The following is a 23206-nucleotide window of genomic DNA, read 5'->3' as shown; positions in this document are numbered from 1 at the left end:
CTGGGAAAAGCAGTGTGCAACTGCATACCTGAATTTTTTTAAAAAATTACCTCTACCACCACCTACTGGACATAGTAAATAGTGTAGCATTATTCTTCAACGACAAATGCATCCACCAGAGCAACTTTTTCATTTTCCACATAGATATCTCTCTCTCTCTCTCTCTCTCTCTCTCTCTCTCTCTCTCACACACACACACACACACACATATATACACACACACACACACACACACACATGGTCTTGGTCCATGGGAGTGATCCGGCCCATGGCCACTAAACCTTGCTGACCCCTGGTATAGCTCCTACAATTGAAGGGCAATCAAGACCTTGTCCTTTTCAAGGGACCAATAGTTAACTGCAGGAAATGGAGAATGACTGTTCATACTGGGGGAAGGGGCTATAATACTGGATCGGGGTGCATAGTATATAACCAAATAAAGAAAGGAAAAGGTAAACTTAAAAAATGTTCTTTTCCTGCAACAGATGAATTAGTGGAAGTAAAAGCATTTGTGCTCCCTGCAACAATTGAAAAAGATACACATGCATTATAGAAGCTGTTCCTTTGGCAATCTGTGCTTCTATTGTGTTCTGACTGGATATCAGATCTGTCACTACCAATCCATACATGCTCCCAGCCACCATATTTCAAGCATTCAACATGAATGATCTGTCATGCACGCTTCAACTTAAGGAAAGAAGAACTACACAATATTATTTGAGATTTATTTGCAGAACAGCAGTCACAGAGATCAGCAGAGTTTAATTAATTAGCATGGCACAGTGATTTCAAATGGGGGAGAAACTCTCACTTTGAAGGTATGTTAAATACAGTTAGGAGACTGATTTATCTGAATAATACTTGCATTTGGTCATTTTTCTTCCAGGTGACCTAGCCAAGGTGCAACTGCTGGCCTAATTAGAGTTTCACCTGGCTTGCTAGTCATATATATGAAAAGGATCTTGGGGTCTTAGAGGACCACAAGCTTAACATGAGTCAACAGTGTGATACAGCAGGGGGGAAAAGCTAGTGCTATTCAAGGCTGCATCAACAGAAGTATAGTGTTCAAATCAAGGGAAGTAAGAGTACCACTCTATTTTGCCTTGGTCAGACCACACCTGTGCCACAATTTAAGAAGGATATTGACAAGCTGGAACATGTGCAGAGGAGGACAACCAAGATGATCAAGGGTCTGGAAACCAAGCCTTATGAGAAACGGTTGAAGGAGCTGGGTATGTTCAGCTTAGTAAAGAGGAGACTGAGAGGAGATATGATAGCCATCTTCAAATATCAAGAGCTGTCACATGGAAGATGAAGCAAGCTTGTTTTCTCCTGATCCAGAGAGTAGGACTCAAACCAATGGCTTCAGGACACAATAAAGGAGATTCCAACTAAACATCACAGATTCTTAGAGTTGGAAGGGACCCCAAGGGTAATCTAATCTAACCTCCTGCAATGCAAGAATCTCACAAAATTATTGTTCCAAGTTTCTGAATATCTGTCTCTGTCTCATAAGACTAGACATAATGGACACCTAATGAAGCCAAATGTTGGAAGATTCAGGGCAGATAAAGTATTTGTTCTCACAGCTCATAGTTAAAGTATGGAATTCCCTCCCCCAAGAGGCAGTGCGGCCACCAACCTGGATGGCTTTAGAAGAGGATCAAACATGTTCATGGAGGAGGAGGAGGAGACTCCCAATGGCCACTAGCCATAATGGCCCTGCTCTGTCTCCATGGGTGGAAGCTGTAATAATTCTGAATACCAGTTGCTGGAACCCACAGGAGGGGAGAGGGCACTTGGGCTTGGGTCCTGGCTTGCCAGTTTCCCACGGGTATCCAAAGTGACCACCATGAAAACAGAATGCTGGATTAAACAGACCACTGGCCTTATGTTTCTATGTACAGGAGGTTTCTGAAAAGGGCCCCTTATAGACAGCCAAACCGGCAGTATTAGTAAGGTGCTCACAAGGATGTTCACTGTCTTCTTAATATTACAGGAGATGCACAACAACATTTCTGAAGTAGGAGGGGAAACAGGAGTTTGTTCTAATGTTCTAATTAACACTTGCAGCCAACAAACATGGCTGTGCTGCCATTTCAAAGGGAGAGGGTCGTCTGTGACGGCATTTATGTTTTGAAAGTGCTTGGACTTGGATTGACTTTAGACACCAGTAACCCACTCAACAAGGGATGCAGGTGGCCCTGTGGGTTAAACCACAGAGCCTAGGACTTGCCGATCAGAAGGTTGGCGGTTCGAATCCCTGTGATGGGGTGAGCTCCTGTTGCTTGGTCCCTGCTCCTGCCAACCTAGCAGTTCGAAAGCACCTCAGAGTGCAAGAAGATAAGTAGGTACCGCTCCAGCGGGAAGGTAAACGGTGTTTCCGTGCGCTGCTCTGGTTCGCCAGAAGCGGCTTAGTCATGCTAGCCACATGACCCGGAAGCTGTACGCTGGCTCCCTCAGCCAGTAAAGCGAGATGAGCGCCGCAACCCCAGAGTCGGTCACGATGGGACCTAATGGTCAGGGGTCCCTTTACCTTTACCTTTAACCCACTCAACTAACACGGGAACGGCTCATGTATGCCATTAATAGCCAACCTTCTCAGGTCCACCAGCAAAGCAGGTTCCACTTTAAATATATTGCATATGCCTGTCCTCCTTCTCCTTATATTTAGTGGCATTATAAGGCCATACCTTGTTCTTCTCTTTCCAGGATGAGGGGGCAGGGGGTTCCTATGGAAGGCGGCATTCCCATAAGCAGCTTTTATCAACACAGCGCTCCACTTGTCAGAGTCCACTCTCTCACTCAATTGTTAAAGGTAGCCCAGCTTCCTTTCTCTGCTATCTGAACATTGTGTTTTCCATCTCTCTCTCCCTGTTAAAATAAACCTCCCTCAAAAACACTGGTGGCACCACTGACCCCATGTGTGGACCTCGACCCATCAGTTCAAGATAAGTTATGCAAACAATTGATTCCCCAACAGATCAATTGACTACAGAACTGTGGGATTTGTATGGAAGTTCACAGGTCCCTTGGCTATCAGATTGCTTGTTCATTGACTAAAATAGTTTGAATTCATATATAGGCATGGAAGTGACATTGCAAATCATCATGTTTGTGTTTTTAAGAGCTCCTGAAAATTGGGAGGGGTAGACAACACAGTGCCTGCCAGATATTTTGTACCACAGCTCCTGTCATCTCTGACCATGCTAGCTAGGTCTGATGGGAGTTGTAATCCAAAACCTCTGGAGGACATCATGTTGGCTACCTCTGCCTTCTGAACCCCAAGAGCAGGACCCAGTTTCTTCTGTTCCTCTTCATCTTACATGCTCCACCCCATTTCAGTGTGATTTTGATTTGCTTTTCTTGCTCATCCTTCCACTTTTACAGCAACACTTTCTGCAGCAAAACAGGCAGCACTTCAGTGAGATAAATAGGGCAAGGAGTACAACAGCCAGGAGGAAGGCAACGACGTCAATAGAGTGATACTGGATCCAGTTGAGGTCATGTGCTGCCGGCCTCAAGTGGGGAGCCCCCTTGTGCTTCATCACAAACTCCACCCAATGCACCGCAAGGTCAAGAGGTTCAATGGGCCTGTCCAGGTGGAGAGCTGAGAGACGCTGGATGTTCTCTTTATACCTAAAAGAAAAGAACCTCTTTAGGAAATAAATATTACAGGGAAATAAAACACACAGCATATAGGAGCAGATTTCCAAAGCATTTGAAATCCAAGTGGGGTTGATACTCTTCTGAGAGACTGGGGACCTGGGATGCAAACCCCTCCCCCGTTCCTGTGGGTGCAGATGCACACACTTCGGGATATTCTGTATGCAGCTTATACAGGGTGACTGAGGCCAGAGTTCCAATGCTTTTAGTAGCTGAACCCTAATTTTTCTCTGGTGGATCTTTCACATAGCTGATCTGTCTCCAACGTGACAGCTGCTGCTAATCACAGGTCCTTGGAGATAAAAATGGAGAATGATGCCGTGTCCAGGAACTTCTGTGGGGCAACTGATGATCCTGGTGACCACCAGCAGGTGGCAGTTGGAGGAGGGATGATCTCAGTCAGTGTCTCTTAAAGATAGAATGTGGCCCGCTGAGGGAAGCAGGAGCTGGTAGGTAGTCAAGAACAGGGCCACTTCCCAAGGTGGAGGGAGATGCCCCCTGCCTTCACTGCTGCTTCCTGACATTTCCTCCAAGGCCATCCTTTTCCAGTCCCTTCAGTTGCCCCACAGTGACTGTGTAAACTGGAAATAGGATGGTATGAATCAGCAGAGGGTATAATAACAAACAGCAGATTTGCTGGCTACCCTTGGCAGAAACAGCATTGCCAAGGAGCAGAGATGGAATATTGTGCAGGACAGTGGTTTGCGACGGATGTGGAATGTGGAATGCTTTCCAGATCAACCTGTCTGTGAAGGAACCCCTGGAAACTCCTGCGCATTATGGAGGATTTTGGAGAATACTCCAGGGCACTTGGCTCACCTGGAGCACTGGCGCGGCTTCTTGGCCCTCCCCCCTGCCCCCACTTATTGCCCCCTTGGGGGAGCTAGCACTACGCGTTAGAAGATACTCCAAACTCCCTTGCCGCTGCTCATTGTAGGGAAAGCTTTCTTTTACGGAACCTTGCCGTTACTTAACTTTTCTTTGATAATGCTCTGATTAGCTTCTGAAAATGCCACGGTCTGACAGAATACATTTTTAAAACCACTACTGTAGAGGACCCAGAGTCCCAATAAAGAATCAAAGCAGTAAAAACAGAGGGGTTGTTTAGAAGAGACTTTCTTCTTCACCTGTCACCAGCAGCCGTGTAGCGACCCCCGCTGATTTCAAGCAGTGGCTCTGCCCCCTTGCAGGGCCCGAATCACCAAGCAACCGCGGTGCTGCCCTCAAGCTCCCATCCCACCAGGAAGTCCACCCCCAGCAGCCACCCTTTAGACCCCCGTGGCATCCTACAACCCCCCCCCCCACGCCCGGTGCAGAACGCTCCCCCCGTCCCTGCCTAGCTACACTCCTGGTCACCAGACATTATTTTATTTCCTCTGAATAACCAACAACTGCCAGTGAGAAAGACAACAATGCACTGAAGCAAAGAAGAAAGTAAATTTCCATGGTATACTTCCTTGAAAATTCTGATTTTAAATGTACTTTGGGCCAACCCTAAAATGAGTTTTGTACCACTCATTTTGTACCACTCATTACTCACTTTTTATCATAAATAACAGCCTTCAGTGCATCAGATAAATCCTTGGAAGTCATTTCCACTACATTCAGAGTCACTCCTGCTCCTCGAGATTCCATCCGCTTTGCATTGTCCATCTGATCTCCAAAAAGCGGCATCAGCACCATTGGTACTGCATTGCAGATTCCCTCATAGACCCCGTGGGAGCCAGCATGAGTGATAAAGGCTCTGGCCTTTGGATGAGCTGTTGAGGAAAGAGCAGGAGGTGGAGAAATAACAACAGGTTTATCATTCTGCTAATGACAACGTATCTAGGCCAAGTTTTAAAATTGCATTTTTACGGAAGCAGCCAACTGAAGTTCAAATTAAACAGCCACATGATTAAGCTGATCTCCTTGGACAGTTATGTACAGTCTAGCAAAATGTCTTTCAGAAGGATGGTACAGAACTGTGGAGGAGAGAAGTGGCCCCCTTCTAGGCCATCTAGGCCAGAGGTGGGGACCCTCTGTCAGCCAAAGGGTCACCTTCCTTCATGGACAGCCTTCTAGGACTCCAGACCAGTGATGGGTCCTGCCACTCTCCATCCAGGCAAGGAAGAGGTGCTATCACAGTTCAAGGGCCCAGTCCAGGCAGGTAGGGTGCAGAGTAGGGCCAGTGAAGGATGTGGCCTAGGGGGCATGGCCTGTGCTGAGTCCTGAAGGTCAGATAAAGAGGCCTGGGTTCTCCATCCCTGATCCCTCAATTCAATACAAAGGGTGGAGACCCTTTGGCCTGAGAGCCAGAATTGACCCACCAGATTTGGCCCGTGAGGCTGTTTTCTTCAAACCACACCCACCTGCCCCATATTTGACACCACATGTAATGTCAGATGTGGGACACTGAACATCAAGTGATGGACAGGGAGTCCTGTCCTCTTGGGACCAAGCGTGCACCTGTAGAAAGCAGGATATCAGCTGCCTCCAGTATCCTGTCTAGTTTAGTGCTAAATTCCATTAAAGCCAATGGTACTTTGGTCAGTCATTGTTTTCAACAGAACTGAATGCAATTTTCACTCCAGCAAGTGGGTGTGGGTAAGGATGAGCAAATCAGTCAGTTTTGGTTTCTCCCAGTTTCTCATCTTACCAGTCTTATGTTCAGTTCTCCATACTTCTACGCCAGTTTGCAATTATTATTATTATTATTAGTTACCACGAAAACTTGCCAAAGTTTTAGTGTGAATTTCTCCTAATATAATGGATTCCTGTAGGTTATTTTTACTACTTTCAGCATTTTTATGCATGCCTCACCATAGTATATACATTTTGTACATTACCTGCATTGCAGAATACAGAGCCGTGTGAATTTTGAAGGACGGCTGTGATTCAGTTCCCAGATTGTTTTGGATAGTGCGAATGAAGTAAGCTTGCCTTTAAATGCGAACTGAATGAAATTTCCCCCTCACCCCTATTTCATGGCTCACATTTTGGCATCTGTGCCCACTGTCCTTTCAACCATTTCCTTAGTTTTTTATGCACACTATGAGCATAAAGCGCCAGGCAGGGTTTTCTTTTCCTAGCCCACCTTTTGCAGCTACAGGGCTTTGCTATGAGTGTACATGACCAAGAGCAATGTCCACCCAACATCACATTACTTTACACTTTGCTAAACAGTATTTAGATACACTCTCTCATGGTATTGTTAAGAGGCTAATGGCATTGAAGCAGCACTAAGGGCTGGTTATAGACAGCAACGTAATTCCTGTCCCAGACATACCAAGCAGATCATTTTGTGGCAGCCACTTCACAAGCTTTGTGTTCTTTGCAAGATTCGGGGGTGTTTCTCCTGTATATCTCCATAGCACCTTCACGAGGAAGGAAACACATAGATTAGGAAATGTATCTTTTCACTTCGCTTACAAAAACTTCAAATTGCACTTGAGCAAGCATTCTCTCATATCTCTTACGTAAGGTGCAATGCCTCTTCAAAGAGCCCCATTAGTTGGAAAGGTGGGATATTGGTTAACAACAAATAAATAAGGTACTGCCTGTATGTAAAAGAATGAAAGTGCACTTGTATATAAATTCATCAGCTTACCCAAGGTGCTGGAGGGATGTTCAGAAATTGGGTCATACATCCACCTATGGCGGGGTTGTGTTAGAGTGCAAGAATTTTCAGCAACAGCATTCAGAGAAATGGATAAGATCTTAAACCGCCACATTATCCTAACATCTCAATTAGCCCTTTTATTTTTACCCTTATATTTGAGGGTAATCAAAATTTACACCATTTGCACAAAGTTCTGATAGTACAGCTGCTTATTGCCGCTAGAATGACCATTACAGTTTGGGGGGGAAATAGATGGAGCCAATCTTACTGTGTGATGTTGCGCTGCTAGAAAAACTAACCAATAAGCTGAGAGTCCTTAGGGGCCAAAGAAAGAAGGAAGATTTTGTATTTGTTTAGTTTGACTTCATTTCAGTTGCAAGCAAAGAGAAACATGGCCAAGGACACCCTCAGCCTAGAAATGAATATGGCTCAGTGACTCAGGGCATTTGAATATTTTAATCACTTTCCCTTGGTATAACAGGGTCTACGTTTTGTAACTTTCTCTTGTTTAACCATTATGTCTGTGCTATAAAGAGCTCCAGTCACTACCTCCCACACATTCACTTACCTGTAGTTTATTTATTTTGGTTTTATTTTATGTTGGTTTTTGTCCAACAGTGATCTATGATTTTATAAAGAATTTGTATATTTTCATCAGATCCTGTTTGGTAACACTGTATTTTGTAGAATTTTGTAAAACATTTCTTTCCTTTTCTTTTGAAACTTAACAAAAAATTAAATAATAAATAATAATAAATAAATAAATAAATAAATAAATAAATAAATAATCCAGGCACTGAGAGAGCCTATTTTTATATTACCACGGCAACATGGTTTCTTCCACACCACCGCGATGCCCTCCAGCTGTTCTGAACTACAGCTCCCATCTTCCCTGACCACTGGCCACGCTGGCTGGGGCAGATGGGAACTGTAGTCAAAGGCATCTGGAAGGCACCAGGTTTAGGAAGTCTGAGAAAGGGCAACATGATGGAGGCCGCTAAAGCAGCGATTTCTTACTTCCAAGAAGGATGAGGAAAGCTTGGGAAATCTATTTACTATTGACTCCTTTCACTTCTTAGCAGCGAAGGAGCTGTATTCTCAGAGGAATGAGAAAAGAAGTCTCATGTTATGGTAGCAAAAAATGCAGAGGAGGCAAAATTTCACCAGTTTCTGGACTGGTAATTGATTAGCTGACATGGCTATACTACAATCTATCATCACTAAAACTTTTTCCAACAGATGTCTCTAGCCTCTGGATTTGAGGTGGTGTGCATGGATAATCTTTTAGCCCACCCTCCCCACTTAAAGAAACAAGACCTAGTCCATATGATCTGAAATTTAGTTGCAGAATGTTGGTTATGAAGATCAGCAGGGTTTTCTGCATTGTTCCACTTGCGGTTGCTGTACAATTAGGGGAACCCGCCGAGGGCTCAACTCTGGCAGCTTTATCTGGAATGCAGCCAAACGTGACAACTGTCAGGGAACTATTCACATCTTGTTCCCCTGTTGTCTTCTTGCAGCAATATCAGCTGTAGCTTTTGAGCAGGGTCTGAGCCAGCAGCTGGCATCTAAATTACCATGGCAATATTTCTAAAGAGCTGTATGTGAACAGCTTCCCAGTTCATGCTGTGTCAAGCTGCAAGATTGCTTGTTGGACTGAGGCAAAGGGTTGTGTGTCAACTTCAGCTTCGGAGCCACTTTTAAAGCAGACAGCAAAATGAACCAAAATATTTAACATCCTACGTGAATACCATTTTTCCTTCTTACCGTCTGAGGTATTGTTCCAAACGCTTCAGCAATTTCCATAGCTTTTTTCATTGGAATTTCAGAAACCATTGAACCCAAGGAAAACACCACAATGCCATGTTCACCAGAACTGTTTACGATGGCTTCAAATTCCTAGGCAAAACAAACAAAGAAACTTTTGGTCAGAATTCTGCGTCACGTGGGAATATTTTCATCTCTCCCAAAAAGCTAAATGAAAAAGTAACCTTTGCTGGGTAAATGTGTGTGTGCGTGTGTGAACATTAGACCATTTCTAGGACCAGATCTGTTGGGGGGGGGGGGCAGTGTCGGATCCAGAACAAATCCTTCTGTGTAGGCCCTCCAGTTGCCCCCATTTCTCTGCCCCTCCCCAGCAGGGACTCTTCCTCTCCCTTCCCCTTACTTTTGCTGTTGTTGTTTTGCACTACTGTAATAGTGGCAGCCTCTCCTCTTCCTCCTCCTCCTCCTCCTCCTCTCTCCTCTGCCCTGGCTTACATTTTTCTTTTGCCCCTGAGAAGAATTGTCCTAGACCAGCCTAATGGTCTACCTGCCCTCACATTCAGTCTTAGACATTGGTCAGGATATTGAACTTCAGGAATCTCTGTAACAACATATCATATGCGTTCATTCATTTAGGATATTTCTAAATTGCTCTTCATCCCAGAAGTCATCACAGAGCAGGTTACAACAGAAAACACAAATGCAATAAGTACAGCAACCAATAAAAATCATACACAATAAAGTTTTCCACATCAGCAAAGCAAGTTAGCAGACTGACATAAATATGATATAATAAGGCGGTTCGCTAAACTCAGCTAAGGTATTAGGCATTAGGATTTATAAGCCCAGGGCCTGTGTGCATATTATTTTAAATCTGCTGCTTGGTAATTGCATTGTGCCTCTTGATTCCAATATTAAGTCTCCCTTCAAGTACTAACCAGGTCTGACCCTGCTTAGCTTCTGAGTCCAGACAAGATCGGGCGTGTTCAGGGTAGTATGGCTGCAGACATTATGATATTATGTCAAAATGGCACCATGCTATTAACTTTTCCAATCTACTGAAATATCTTAGTCCTAATCCCTTTCTCAGCCTCCATTTTTAAACTTTTGAACCGTCTCAGTAAGGGGGAGTGGAGAGGTGGATTCCGACCTGAGTTAGTGGATTTTCCTTTGCACAGTTTATACCCCCAATGAAGACCATGTTGGGCATGATAGGCCTGGGATATTCAAAAACAAAGTCATAGCGCAGAAGCCAGATTGACGCTTGACTATAAAGGTCTGTTACTGTCATATCTTGGTGCAGGAATTCCTTGTTCAGTGTTCCATAGGGTGAATAAAGAAATTGGCATATCATGAATTCCAGCGAGCCGATTAAAAAATTCTTCACTCTCTGTTTAAAGTTCATGTGATCTGTATTGCCCGAGAAAAATTTTGGGACATAAGAATGTGGGTTTGGACACTGTGTTGCCACAAAGTCTAAACCACATGGAATTCCCCGCAAGTAGTAAACAGAAGGAAGGGATAAATACTCAGCCAAGATCTGCCCACATGGAAACACTGGATCCATAAGTACAACGTTGAATTTGGTTTCTTTAAGGTAAGAAATCAGCTCTTTGTTGTATAAAAGCTGCTTGCAATTATTATGTAGAAGCATTGTAATATTTCTTATTCTTGAAAATGTCCCAGTCATTCTTTCCAGGAAAGGCTGACGTGCAAAAATCCTGTGACCAAGCTTTTGGAATTCTGCTTTCAAGTATTCCTTTGAGTAGGGCACGGCAAATGTTTTCAATGTATAATGTACAGATGACTTTATCCATAAGTTCGTCTCAGGAGCAACGACAACTACTTGGTGTCCTCTCTGCTGAAGATGTTCCATAACTGGATGGATACTGAGCCAGTGACTGCCATCGTGGGGTATTACCAACACCTTTCCTCCATCCGTAAGGCTCCAGAAAAAGAGAGTAAGCAAAACAGAAATGCCTTGACGCATAGAAATCTTCTTGCTGCTTGCATTGTGGCATAATTCTAACCCGAAATGAAATGAAGGTAAAAAAACCATGGCGAACAGCACAGGAAACAAAGCCTCTTGTGAGCCTTTAGCCCGATCTTCTTCTGCAAATATTTATTTTCTGTGACACATTTATTAAGGCAGTGTGGAATGTTTAAATCTTGGTCAAAGGTCGGTTTTGCAAACCAACCTGGATTGGGTGATAAGGAGTCTGCAGGCTAGCCTGTTGCATAAGCGTCTCTACTGCCACTTCTGTACTCAGCCAGTGACTTCCATCCTGTGGCATCACCAACAGATTCCCACTTCCAGCACAACGCCACAAACAGAACCAAAAGGCAAGGCCAGCAGCAGCTGGATCAGACCTTGAATTCATCCTTACAGACTCCGCGAACCCAGAAATAGTGCTTCAGGTTAAGCACTTTGCTTCAGGATGAGAACAGAAATTGTGCTCCGGCGGCGCGGCGGCAGCAGGAGGCCCCATTAGCTAAAGTGGTGCTTCAGGTTAAGAACAGTTTCAGGTTACGTACGGACCTCCGGAACGAATTAAGTACTTAACCCGAGGTACCACTGTACTCAAACTAAAAAAATACTAAGAATAAGCAGTACAATCCAGAGATCATTTGGGAAATACTCAAACAAGGAATGCTCCACACAGGAGTTTACTGTCAATTTTCTGTTAGTCATGTGTATTAGTAGAGTTTTTTGCAATCTCCATTTGACATCATTCTGAGCCAAATCCAGCACCATCCCCCCAATTTCCATTTAATCTAGATTTCCCACTTCCTAAATAATTGGATAAGTAAAAATGACCAAGTACTAAACCACAGTTGCTGACGGCGTGGAAGCTCCTTACTGCACTTGGGTGGTTTCCTTATCACTGCTCACCTGAACAATTCTTGGGTTTCAAATAATGATGACTACGGTTCTTGAAGGTAGATTAGCAAAGATACCATACATATGTTTCGCCTCTTGCAGATTGGATGACCTTCCTCACTATCTGTTCAGTTGTATACAGTAAGTCCACAGTTTACGCAGGGGTTATGACTCTCAGAAAGAAAGAAAGAAAGAAAGAAAGAAAGAAAGAAAGAAAGAAAGAAAGAAAGAAAGAAAAAAAATACCTGCATCACTGTAAGCAATGCTAGGCTAGCATTTCTGCTTCTACCTTTGCATCTAAGCAACAGCTCAAAACTCCTTCTAGCAATGTGGGGGACTGTTTCTCCTATCCAAACTCACTTTCTGTTTTTCTCACAGCAGATTTCATGAACCTTCAGCTTGCTGCATGGCGTTTTCAGCAGTTAGGTAGGTGATCAGTACAGCAAAGGACAGTACCATAGCTCAGGGGCAGAACAGATACCTGATGGGGAACATGTCTCCGGCTCAGTCCGTGGCGGTTAGGGGGTAGAACTCAGCTGTAAAAGTACCAGCCTAACCAGTTTCTTCCTTGGGCCCTTCAGGCGCAATTCCCTTCCCCTGCAGGTCTGAAGCAACATGGACACTCAAGAAAGCAGTAAAGCTAACAGGCTTTTCAGTTCTGAACAATTAATTGGAACAACAGAGTTTTTGGTGCATGAACGAAAAGGAAAGTGCCTTAGCTCTTCTCTAAAATTATTATTGCTGGAATCTACCACTTCATTTGCACTAAAGAGTTGGTGGTAATGAAGAAAAAAAAGCTTTGTTCCATCAATGGAGCAACTAGGATGTCTATGTCCTAACACTTAAGTAGATGCACAATAGGAAATATCATTCATGAAGGATAAGGCAAGTGCCAGTAGGTCACGAAAGGCAGCAAATAAACAACAATTTCACCATAAAGAATTGCAAACCTTGGATAATGGCTTCTTCTGGGCACAGTTAATCCCTCCAATGAAGACCATGTTGGGCATCACCGGTCTGGGGTAATCAAATGCAAAGTCTTGTCTAATTAGCCAAATGGATGCCTTACCAAAAAGTTCTAAGAGTGTAATTTTCCTTGGCAGAAATTCAGTTGCCAGATGTTCGTATTTTCCATAATATGAGTAACAATATAAAGAAGCTAACATCGACATTAAAACATTCTTCACACGCTCAATAAATGTCATATGATCCGAGTAAGTTGTAAAACCCTCTGGGATGTAAGAGATGGGGCTTGGACACTGAGCAGCTTGGAAGTCCAAATGACATGGAAGTCCACGCAAGAAGTAGACTGTAGGCAAAGAAAGATATTCAGCAAGGATTGGAGCGCAAGGCAGCACCGGATCAGAAAACACAGCATCAAAGTCGCTCTGCTGGAGGAACTGGATGAGTTCTTTGTCGTATAAAAGATGCTGACAAGCAGAAACAAACATGGTAGTAACTTGAGATATGTTTATATACAACTGTACCACGTTCTCTAGGAAATTCAGATTCTTAAGAGCATGCTCCGTCATCGAACTCAGAAGTTCATTCAGCTTCTCCTGGGTGTAAGGCACGGAATGTGTTCTTACAGTAAAATGCTCAGAAGACGTTTGCATGACCAAAGTGTTTTCTGGCATCACAACCACAACCTCATGTCCTTTTTGTGCAAGAATCTCCACTACCACTTGCATGCTCAGCCAGTGACTTCCATCTTGAGGCAACACCAACAGCTTCCCACTTTCGGCACAATGCCACAAAGAGAACCAAAAGGCAACTCCAGCAACCAGTTGAGACCTTGAGTTCAGCCTGGCCATCGTGATATCAAGAAGTCCTGACTTCCTTACACGCTTTGTGCCTGATATATGAAAGCAGATGTTGCAAGTATAACGTTGGTGCAGCCAATGGACTCACTCATACTAAGCATCAAGTAAATGTTTAATGTGTGACCTCCACTGACGCGACTTTTATCAGGACCAAAGGCTGCGCATGAAATAATATTGAACAGATAAGAACAGGGCCAACCAAGTTCATGTTGTACGTTGACAACAACAAAAAAGAAAACTATTCAGCCACAAGAGTTGTAGAAGATGATTTAGCACAATTATGTGGTGTGCTCTGTAACCCTCAGATTTTAAAATGTTAACTAGAATAAGCAATGATGATCTACCAGTCAAGTTGGAACATGTCCAGACAAATAAAGGGCTTCTCCCCATGTCCGTTTACTGTGCATTTGCTCTTAGTTATGTGAGCAAGGTTTTTCAATGTGTACACATCATCCTTAACAAAATGGCAGCCCCAAATTCCTACACATTTAATCCAGATTTTCCCAATCCATGGATAATCCACCGAGGAAAAATGGCCCAGTACAAAAATGTAGTCACTGCTGACAGGGAAGCTTCTTTGGTGGAATCTGCACACATATAAAAACTGTTCTGAAAATGCTTTTTGAAAAGTTTTTTATAAAATACATTGAATTTTCCATAAGGCTCACTATTGCCATCTAGTGTGACATTGTATATTACACTTAAAACACACTTAAACATTTTATTTGCAGCTGTATAGCTGAGTCTTTGGTGCACTTTATTTTGGGGGGAAGGTAGTTTGTCATGTACCCCTGTGGGTAGGAGGGGCTTTTATTTTCATACCCCTGTATATGCTGCTCAGCTGAATACAAACTAGCCATTTCATTTCCAGTGACCAAAATGCTGCTGCACACTGAAGGCACAACACAACACATCTAAAGGCTATAACTACTGTAACAATATTCAACAACAACAATAAGAGCACGGAGGTCTTGTGCAGGCCTGCCCTGGCACAGGAAGCCAGTGTTAATTCTGTTTAAAAATATACACCATGTCTCTGCAAAAAGAAAAGAAAAACACCCCACAAGCCTCTATTTTGCCCATCATCAATTGGCTTGAGTTGGTATTTATCTGCCCCCCCCCCCAGTTTAGCCATCTGTCCCCTCCCCCCTTTGCAGCCACCACAAATCAAGAGCTCTGTGACTTTGCTGCTGCCACTCTCTGTTCCACCTCCATTCCGCTGAGCAGCAGCACTGCCACTGCTGGGAGGGCACTCCCCCCCCCCCAACACAACACACACAGCAAAATAAAAAAATTCCTTCCAGTAGCACCTCAGAGACCAACTAAGTTTGTTACTCGCATTCTGAACCAGGTAACTACATTATCACTAATTTCAAAAGTTATAGCAACCAGTTAGTAGACATGTTTGTTAAAAAAAAAAAGTTGGATTTTCAGATCGTCAATTTGTTGTAATTGTTTAAGCTGGTCATCTCTGTGATTTTTTTTTTAATTGCTTTGATTTAAACCAGTCCCCTCTGCATTCAGGTCGGTAGTTCAAGTTTGTGAATAGCTATGTGAGAAGGAAGCAATCCTCCCCATCAAAATTATCCACCTATAAGCAATTGTCCTGAAGCAAAATATTTGGTTGATGAATTCAAATAAATCTTTAATGCATGTCTTCCTGAGATCCCTGCCCAATTCTGTGGGTTTCCTGCAACATTTCCCTTTTGTATCCAAAAGGGATGTTGAATCCTCCACTGATTCAGAATCCTAGAGCTCCTGCTCCGTGGCCTCAGGAGCGCCACCTTGCCTCCCACATGGAGGGGGCCCAGTGTTTTGTGATGTCACGTCATGCCCCCCTCTGCGTGTCCCACAAGTGCTCGCCTGGAGGTGAAGAACAGAGGGCACAGAGGGCAATCTTCACCCTCTGTGCGACCCCCCCCCCAGCACTGTTTTGTCTAGAAAAAAAGAACTGCATAGGAATCTCGATTTACTGAGTAAGACCTCGGTTCTGTGTAGCTCAGTATATTCTGCATGGATTGGAAGCTGCTCTCCTGGGCTTCAGAAAGGGGTCTTTTCCTGCCCTACCTGGAGATGCTCCAGGGGACCTGGAATCTTCTAATGGAAAGCTCTACCACTGAGCTACAATAAATTGCTGTAGTTGACATACAGAAAGACAGAGGGCGTAACACCAATAAAATAACTTCAAATGTCTTGATAAAGTGTTACAAACCTTGGATAATGGCTTCTTCTGGGCACAATTAATCCCTCCAATAAAGACCATGTTGGGCATCACAGGTCTGGGGTAATCAAATGCAAAGTCATACCTCAGCAACCAAAGGGATGTTTTACTAAAAAGTTCCAAGACTGTAATCTTCCTCTGCAGAAACTCAGTAGCAAGCTGTTCATATTTTTCATAAAATAAGTAGCAAACTAAAGAATTGAACTGAGTCATTAAAACATTCTTCACACGCTCAGTAAAGGTCATATGATCCGAGTAAGTTGTAAAACTCTCTGGGATGTAAGAGATGGGGCTTGGACACTGAGCAGCTTGGAAGTCCAAATGACATGGAAGTCCACGCAAGAAGTAGACTGTAGGCAAGGAAAGATATTCAGCAAGGATTGAAGCGCAAGGCAGCACCGGATCAGAAAACACAGCATCAAAGTCGCTCTCCTGGAGGAACTGGATGAGTTCTTTGTCGTATAAAAGATGCCGACAAGCAGAAACAAACATGGAAACACTATGAGATATATTTCTATAGATTTGAACAACCTTCTCCAGGAGGTGAGCATTATTAAAAATATTCTCACCTATTGCCCTGTAAAATTCATCCAACTGCTCCTGGGTGTAAGGCACGGAATGTGTTCTTACAGTAAAATGCTCAGAAGACGTTTGCATGACCAAAGTGTTTTCTGGCATCACAACCACAACCTCATGTCCTTTTTGCGCAAGAATCTCCACTACCACTTGCATGCTCAGCCAGTGACTCCCATCTTGAGGCAACACCAACAGCCTCCCACTTTCGGCACAATGCCACAAAGAGAACCAAAAGGCAACTCCAGCAACCAGTTGAGACCTTGAGTTCAGCCTGGCCATCGTGGTATCAAGAAGTCCTGACTTCCTTACACGCTTTGTGCCTGATATATGAAAGCAGATGTTGCAAGTATAACGTTGGTGCAGCCAATGGACTCACTCATACTAAGCATCAAGTAAATGTTTAATGTGTGACCTCCACTGACGCGACTTTTATCAGGACCAAAGGCTGCGCATGAAATAATATTGAACAGATAAGAACAGGGCCAACCAAGTTCATGTTGTACGTTAACAACAACAAAAAAGAAAACTCTTCAGCAGCAAGAGTTGTAAAAGATGATTTAGCACAATTATGTGGTGTGCTCTGTAACCCTCAGATTTTAAAATGTTAACTAGAACAAGCAACACAGAACAAAAAGGCAAGGCCAGTGGCTCATTGAGACCTTGAATTCCTCGTTCCTGTCATGGCAACAAGAAGCCCTGACTTTGATATACTGTATGCCTAACAAGAAACCACAGAGCCTAGGACTTGCCGATCAGAAGGTCGGCGGTTCGAATCCCTGCGATGGGGTGAGCTCCCGTTGCTCGGTCCCTGCTCCTGCCAACCTAGCAATTCGAAAGCACGTCGAAGTGCAAGTAGATAAATAGGTACTGCTCCAGCGAGAAGGTAAACGGCGTTTCTGTGCGCTGCTCTGGTTCTCCAGAAGTGGCTTTGTCATGCTGGCCACATGACCCGGAAGCTGTATAAAGCGGCCAATAAAGCGAGATGAGCACCGCAACCCCAGAGTCGGCCACGACTGGACCTAATGGTCAGGGGTCTCTTTACCTTTACCTTATGCCTAACGCACAAAATCAGATGTTGCTGAGTATAATATTGGTGTAGCCCACAGCATCACTGATTCCAAGCATCAGGTAAATGTTTAATAAATGTCCTCCGCTGATCCTATGACCGGGGCTACATTCAAACTTACTAAATAGATAAGAATAGAGCCAAATGAGTTTATGTTGTACATTAACGAAGCAAATCTCTTCAGTAGCAATATTTGCCTGCAGATGATTCAGCATAAGTTTGTAGTTTTATCCTGTAGCTCGCGGAGGTCAGGCAGTATAGTTACCATAATGTCATATATTGTACTCTTTTTTGTGAGCACTTTATTGGTGCTAGAAAGGGGACCTCCCTAAACCCGATAAATTAATAAATGGTAGAATTCTGATTATTTGGGATATGAAGGCAAAATACAAGCCGCAGAAGTATTCCTGGGCTAGCTTGTGCAAAATAACCTGGCAATGTAGGGCCATTAAAAACAACACAGGGCCATTGGCAAGGCAAGAGTTCTCTCCTCTGCCCTGAGGTGTGAACAGATATGGGGAGGTGGGGTTGGAAGGTTGACAGGGTAACTGGATGTCAAAGGAGCCAGCCTCTGCGGAGGATTGGGGGCTATGCAACATTGTGCAATGTGCTGATGTCCCAAGTGCAACATCATCTGAATATTGAGGGTGGCTGCCCCCTGAAAAATAAATAAATTCAGGGGGCTGAAACTGCCTTGGCCCCTAGAAGTTGGTGCCTATGCTGGGTGTGATGTCACAGAAGAGTTTGGGGCCTTTGGCACAAGGCTTGGAATAGCTGAGAACAAAGGACTGAACCATTTGGGCAGGCTGGCTGAAGGGAGGCTGGAAGAGAGGCCTTTGACTCTAGAGCTGCGCTGCTGTGGGGAACAAGACTCTTTTGACATGACCATACTATAAGATCTGGACTCCCTCCAGGCAGACTGAAGGTGTAAATAGGTGAATAAACCATATTTCTTAAAGCTACGACAGCCTGCAGTGCGTCTTCAATTCCCCAAAGGAGCACAGACCCTGGTTTAGGGCCAAGACCCCTGGAATCCTGTGCATGGCTCAGCAGGAATTGGGGTGGCCGGTAACAATATTAAAGAAAACATAATCTCTTTTACATATTTCTATGTAAAAGAGAGGACAAGTGGAGCCGGAAGATCTTATTTCTGATATCAAGCGTTACAGTTAGCAGTGTGACTTGTATTCATTCTTGTGAGTTTCCTCATAGAGAGGAAAGGCAGAAATTAAAGGTATTGTACAGCCTACCCCCATGACCACCCAGAGCGTGACAGAGTGCAGAGGCAGCAGCCGATAGGCCCAGCATCAGCACCAGGAGTAGCCAGTGCCAATTGCTGCATCATCCTCTCTTGTTACTAAAAAAACAACAACATTTTCTTAGTCAGATGGCAGCAAGCCAGTGTAGCATATGGTAACAGACATTCATTTTAATATTTTTATTTTAAATATATATTGAGATGTATTCAATTCTCCCTCTGTTTGCTTCGTGCAATGAGTGCAATTTCCTGTTTCCTCTGCTTCCCACATCCATCTCCAGAATATGCAACAGAGGGACTTCCAACCATCTGGAGTTGATTTTGAGGGGATTTTTGGGGTTGGGCTGGAAGGGAATAGGAAAGGATAGAGTTCCACTGCCTGCACAAAGTCCATTGCACTGGTGAAGCTTCAGCATTGGGTATCACCCACTATCCTTTTTTTACTTGAAAATAGTGCTTAGCTCCAGATAAACATGTTTGGCATCAGTGGAGTAGAAACAAAAGCAAATCAGTTTGTCAAGGATCCCAACATATTGAGTAGAGTTGCTGCCTCCTTAATAACACTAGTCAAGGCACAAATCATAGCATTATGCAGGTGACAGAGGTCCTGTAAAATTGCAGATATATAGTAATTTCATGAGAAAGTGTTTCAAACCTTGGATAATGTCTTTTCTGTTCAGAGTTTATCTCTCCAATTAAAACCATGTCTGAGGTAATCAAATGCAAATTCATACCTCAGCGACCAAAGAGATGTTTTACTTTTTTTAAAAAATCCAAGATTGTAATCTTCCTCTGCAGAGATTCAGAAGCAAGATACTCATATTTTACCAAAAAAATTAATAAAGTGCAAAATAAAGAATTTAACACCATCATTAAAATGTTTGTCACATGCTCAGTAAATGTCATATGATTTGAATAAGCTGTATAAGTTCCTGAGATATAAGGTAGGGGGCTTGGATTCTGGGCTGCTTCAGAATTCAAACCATATGGAAGTCTATGCAAGAAGTAGACTATAATCAAGGAAGGATATTCAGCACAAGGAGCACGGGATCCTAAGATATAATAATATAATAATAATAATTTTTATTTATACCCCGCCCTCCCCAACCAAGGCAATAATAAAAACAAGTTGAATGAATACAACTTAAAAACAAGATTAAAATACAACATTAAAATATTGAAACATTAAAATATTAAAATGCAGCCTCATCACAGAAGGAGAAAGGAAAAAGAAAGAGAGGAGGGAATCAAATTGGCTCCAAGCCAAAGGCCAGGCGGAACAACTCTGTCTTACAAGCCCTGGTCTCATGAGGCACAGCATTCCACCAGGCCAGAGCCAGTGTTGAGAAGGCCCTGGCTCTGGTTGAAGCCAATCTAACTTCCTTAGGGCCCGGGACCACTAGGGTGTTGCTATTTATGGACCTTGAGGCTCTCCGTGGGGCATACCAGGAGAGGCGGTCCCGTAGGTACGAGGGTCCTAGGCCGTGAAGGGCTTTAAAGGTCAAAAGCAGCACCTTAAATCTGACCCTGTACTCCACCGGGAGCCAGTGCAGCTTGAAAAGCACTGGGTGAATATGCTCCCATGGCAGAGACCCCGTGAGGAGCCTCATATATGATATGGCATCAAAGTTGCTCTGCTAGCTCTCTGTCATACAAGTAGAAGCAAACATGGAAATAATCTGAGATATGTTTTTAAATACTTGAACAACCTTTTCCAGAAGTGAGAATTATTTAAAACATTCTCACCTACTGCACAGTAAAATTCACCTAAGCAGGTGGGGGCGTGGTGCGTGCCCTGGGGGCATGACACGTTGCCCCCAGGGGCATGGCGCGCATCCCGGGGGTCTGGTATGCCGCCCGCGAGGGCACGGTGCACCGCCCGCAGGGGCGTGACAGACATTCTGGGGGTGTGACACGCCACCTGGGGGGCGTGGCACCTGGCGCACACGTGGGGATGTACGGCGCGTGTCCAGGGGGCGCCACGATGGCACCCTACCGGAATAGTGGTGCCGGGGGCAGTCTGCTCCCTCTGCACTCCTGTTCCTCTGCCAGTGGCCCTGAACTCATCAAGTAAATGTTTAATGTGTCGACTCTGCTGAACCTATAGCCACCAGCATTAGACCATTATCTAATCATAAGAATTCCAGTTGGGTTATTTACATTAACGAAATCTTAAGTTACTACAGTTATAGAAGATGATTCATCACAGTTAAACACTTTGGTTTTGTAACAAGCGGAGGTCATAAAAGTTCATAACTACTTGTTGAAGATGTTAAAGGTTACTACATTCCAGCAAGATGAATATTTTGTTCTTTTTTTCTTTAAAGTTTATTAAGTTTCTCGCTCCTAAATTTTTCGTCATGTACATGGTGATGTCTAGGTGGTGCTTTTTATCACCACACACCTTCTGTGCGCTGCTCACCTAAATACAATCTAGCAACAACTCAACTCAAATGATCTTAATTCATCTATTTCAGGGGTCAGTAACTATTTTCAGCCGTGGGCCGGTCCACCATCCCTCACAGACCATGTGGTGTGTAGGACTATAATGAACAAATAAAATAATGAACGAATTCCTATGCCCCACAAATAACCCAGAGATGCATTTTAAATAAAAGCACACATTCTACTCATGTAAAAACATGTTGATTCTCGGACCGTCCGCGGGCCAGATTGAGAAGGCGATTGGGCCTCATCCAGCCCATGGGCCTTACGTTGCTTACCCCTTGTCTATTGCCGCTGACTGATGCTCACTGAAGGTATGCCCAAAAGATCTTTGGGGACTGTAACTGCAATATATATGTACAACCCTTAAATAATGTTTTTAACACAGAGGTCTTCTACAAGACTTTTTGCACAAGTCCTTTGTATTATTTTTATTTTAAAAATATAGATGCCATTGCAAAAGTTGCAAGCTTCTGTTTTGCCCATTAGCTATTAGCTTGATTTGGTATTTATTTCATCTTCTTTTTTACCTACAGTTTAGACTCAGTGGAGCACATGCTCCTTTTTCTGTTGCTGTTGAAAAAACCAACAAAAACAGGGAGAGAGGACCGGTCTCCCTCTCAAATTGCTTTCTTACAGAATCAAGAGTTTAAGCTTTTCTATCTGGCTTGCTTGGTTTTTTTGAGAAACAAATATAATATAATGGATTCTGGTAGGTAGTCTTGTATATCTGAAGAAGTGTGCATGCACACAAAAACTTATACCAAGAACAAACTTAGTTGGTCTCTAAGGTGCTACTGGACAATATAATTGAATGCTGTAAGGTTTTTTGTTCTTTTAATGCTTTAGTTTTAGTGACATACATTGCAGGTTGGGAGCACCAAAGCTTTTGTGTGTGGCCAAGTGCCCAACGTCAGCACCATGGCCTCCACATACTGTAGCACTAATTTTCAAACCATCCTCAAGGGTAGCTTCCCACAGAGCACATTACATTCACCCGAGCCCATGTACACATTTGATCAGAAAGGGAATGTAATCACCTGGTGCCCATTACTGGATTTATATAAAGTCACTCAGATTTGGGAAGAGGTAGACTCCACCATGGGAGCAGGGCCGGGGCAGGAGAGTGCTAGAGTCCTGTCTCGTCTAGTTGCTTGGGATCAATTCCAATCTGTTACCACTGAGGATGTGGACAGGCTGCTTGGACGAGTGAAACCAACCACCTTGATCCTTGTCCATCCTGGCTTATAAAAGCTAGCCAGGAAGGGCTGGGCGATGGGCTTCACGGGGTGGTGAATGCTTCTCTCTGTGAGGGAGTCTTCCCAGATCCGCTGAAAGAGGCGGTCATTAAACCGCTTCTTAAAAAAACAACTCTAGACCCGGCCAATATGGCCAACTATGGCCCAGTCTCAAATCTTCCATTCTTGGGCAAGGTGATTGAGTGAGTGGTTGCTGAAAACTCCAGGCACACCTGGAAGAAGCGGACCATTTGGATCCCTTCCAGTCAGGATTCAGGCCTCATCATGGGACTGAAACTGCCTTGGTCGCACTGGTTGATGATCTCCGGCAGGCTAGGGACAAAGGTGAGTGCTGTTTCCTAGTTCTGCTGGATCTCTCAGCAGCTTTTGATACCATCGACCATAACATTCTTCTGGACCGTCTAGAGGGGCTGGGAGCTGGGAGCACTGTTATACAATGGTTCTGCTCCTTCCTCCTGGGCCGTGTTCAGAAAGTGGTGGTAGGGGATGAGTGTTCAGACCCCTGGGCTCTCACTTGTGGGGTGCCTCAGGGTTCTGTCCTCTCCCCCATGCTTTTAAACATCTACATGCAGCCGCTGGGAGAGATCATCAGGGGGTTTGGGTTGGGTGTTCATCAATATGCGGATGATACCCAGCTCTACCTCTC

The 23206-nt window shown here is 44.0% G+C and overlaps 1 protein-coding gene across 5 annotated transcripts in view; it reads right to left on the bottom strand.

Annotated features, from left to right (window-relative positions):
• Positions 1-711: 711 nt before the first annotated feature.
• LOC310659048 (UDP-glucuronosyltransferase 1A6-like) overlaps positions 712-23206 on the bottom strand; it is a 29858-nt gene continuing 7363 nt past the window's right edge. For 2 of the 5 annotated variants that reach the window (XM_083401963.1, XM_083401960.1), the window contains exons 2-6: positions 9035-9166; positions 6935-7022; positions 5207-5426; positions 2554-3639; positions 712-2181 (exon numbers count right to left, since the gene is read on the bottom strand). In XM_083401963.1, the coding sequence (XP_083258089.1) occupies positions 3342-3639; positions 5207-5426; positions 6935-7022; positions 9035-9166 (738 nt within the window). In that variant the 3' untranslated portion in view covers positions 712-2181; positions 2554-3341. Of the gene's footprint in view, positions 2182-2553; positions 3640-5206; positions 5427-6934; positions 7023-9034; positions 9167-10181; positions 11417-12862; positions 13773-15947; positions 17087-23206 lie in introns of those variants that run through there. The other 3 variants (XM_083401962.1, XM_083401961.1, XM_083401964.1) reach the window with 3 other exon arrangements.

The sequence above is a fragment of the Podarcis tiliguerta genome (assembly GCF_965153285.1).
Source record: "Podarcis tiliguerta genome assembly, chromosome: 1".
Classification (NCBI taxonomy): domain Eukaryota; kingdom Metazoa; phylum Chordata; class Lepidosauria; order Squamata; family Lacertidae; genus Podarcis; species Podarcis tiliguerta.
The sequence above is the reverse complement of the archived record's forward strand: the minus strand, read 5'-3'. Positions and strand labels throughout refer to the sequence as shown.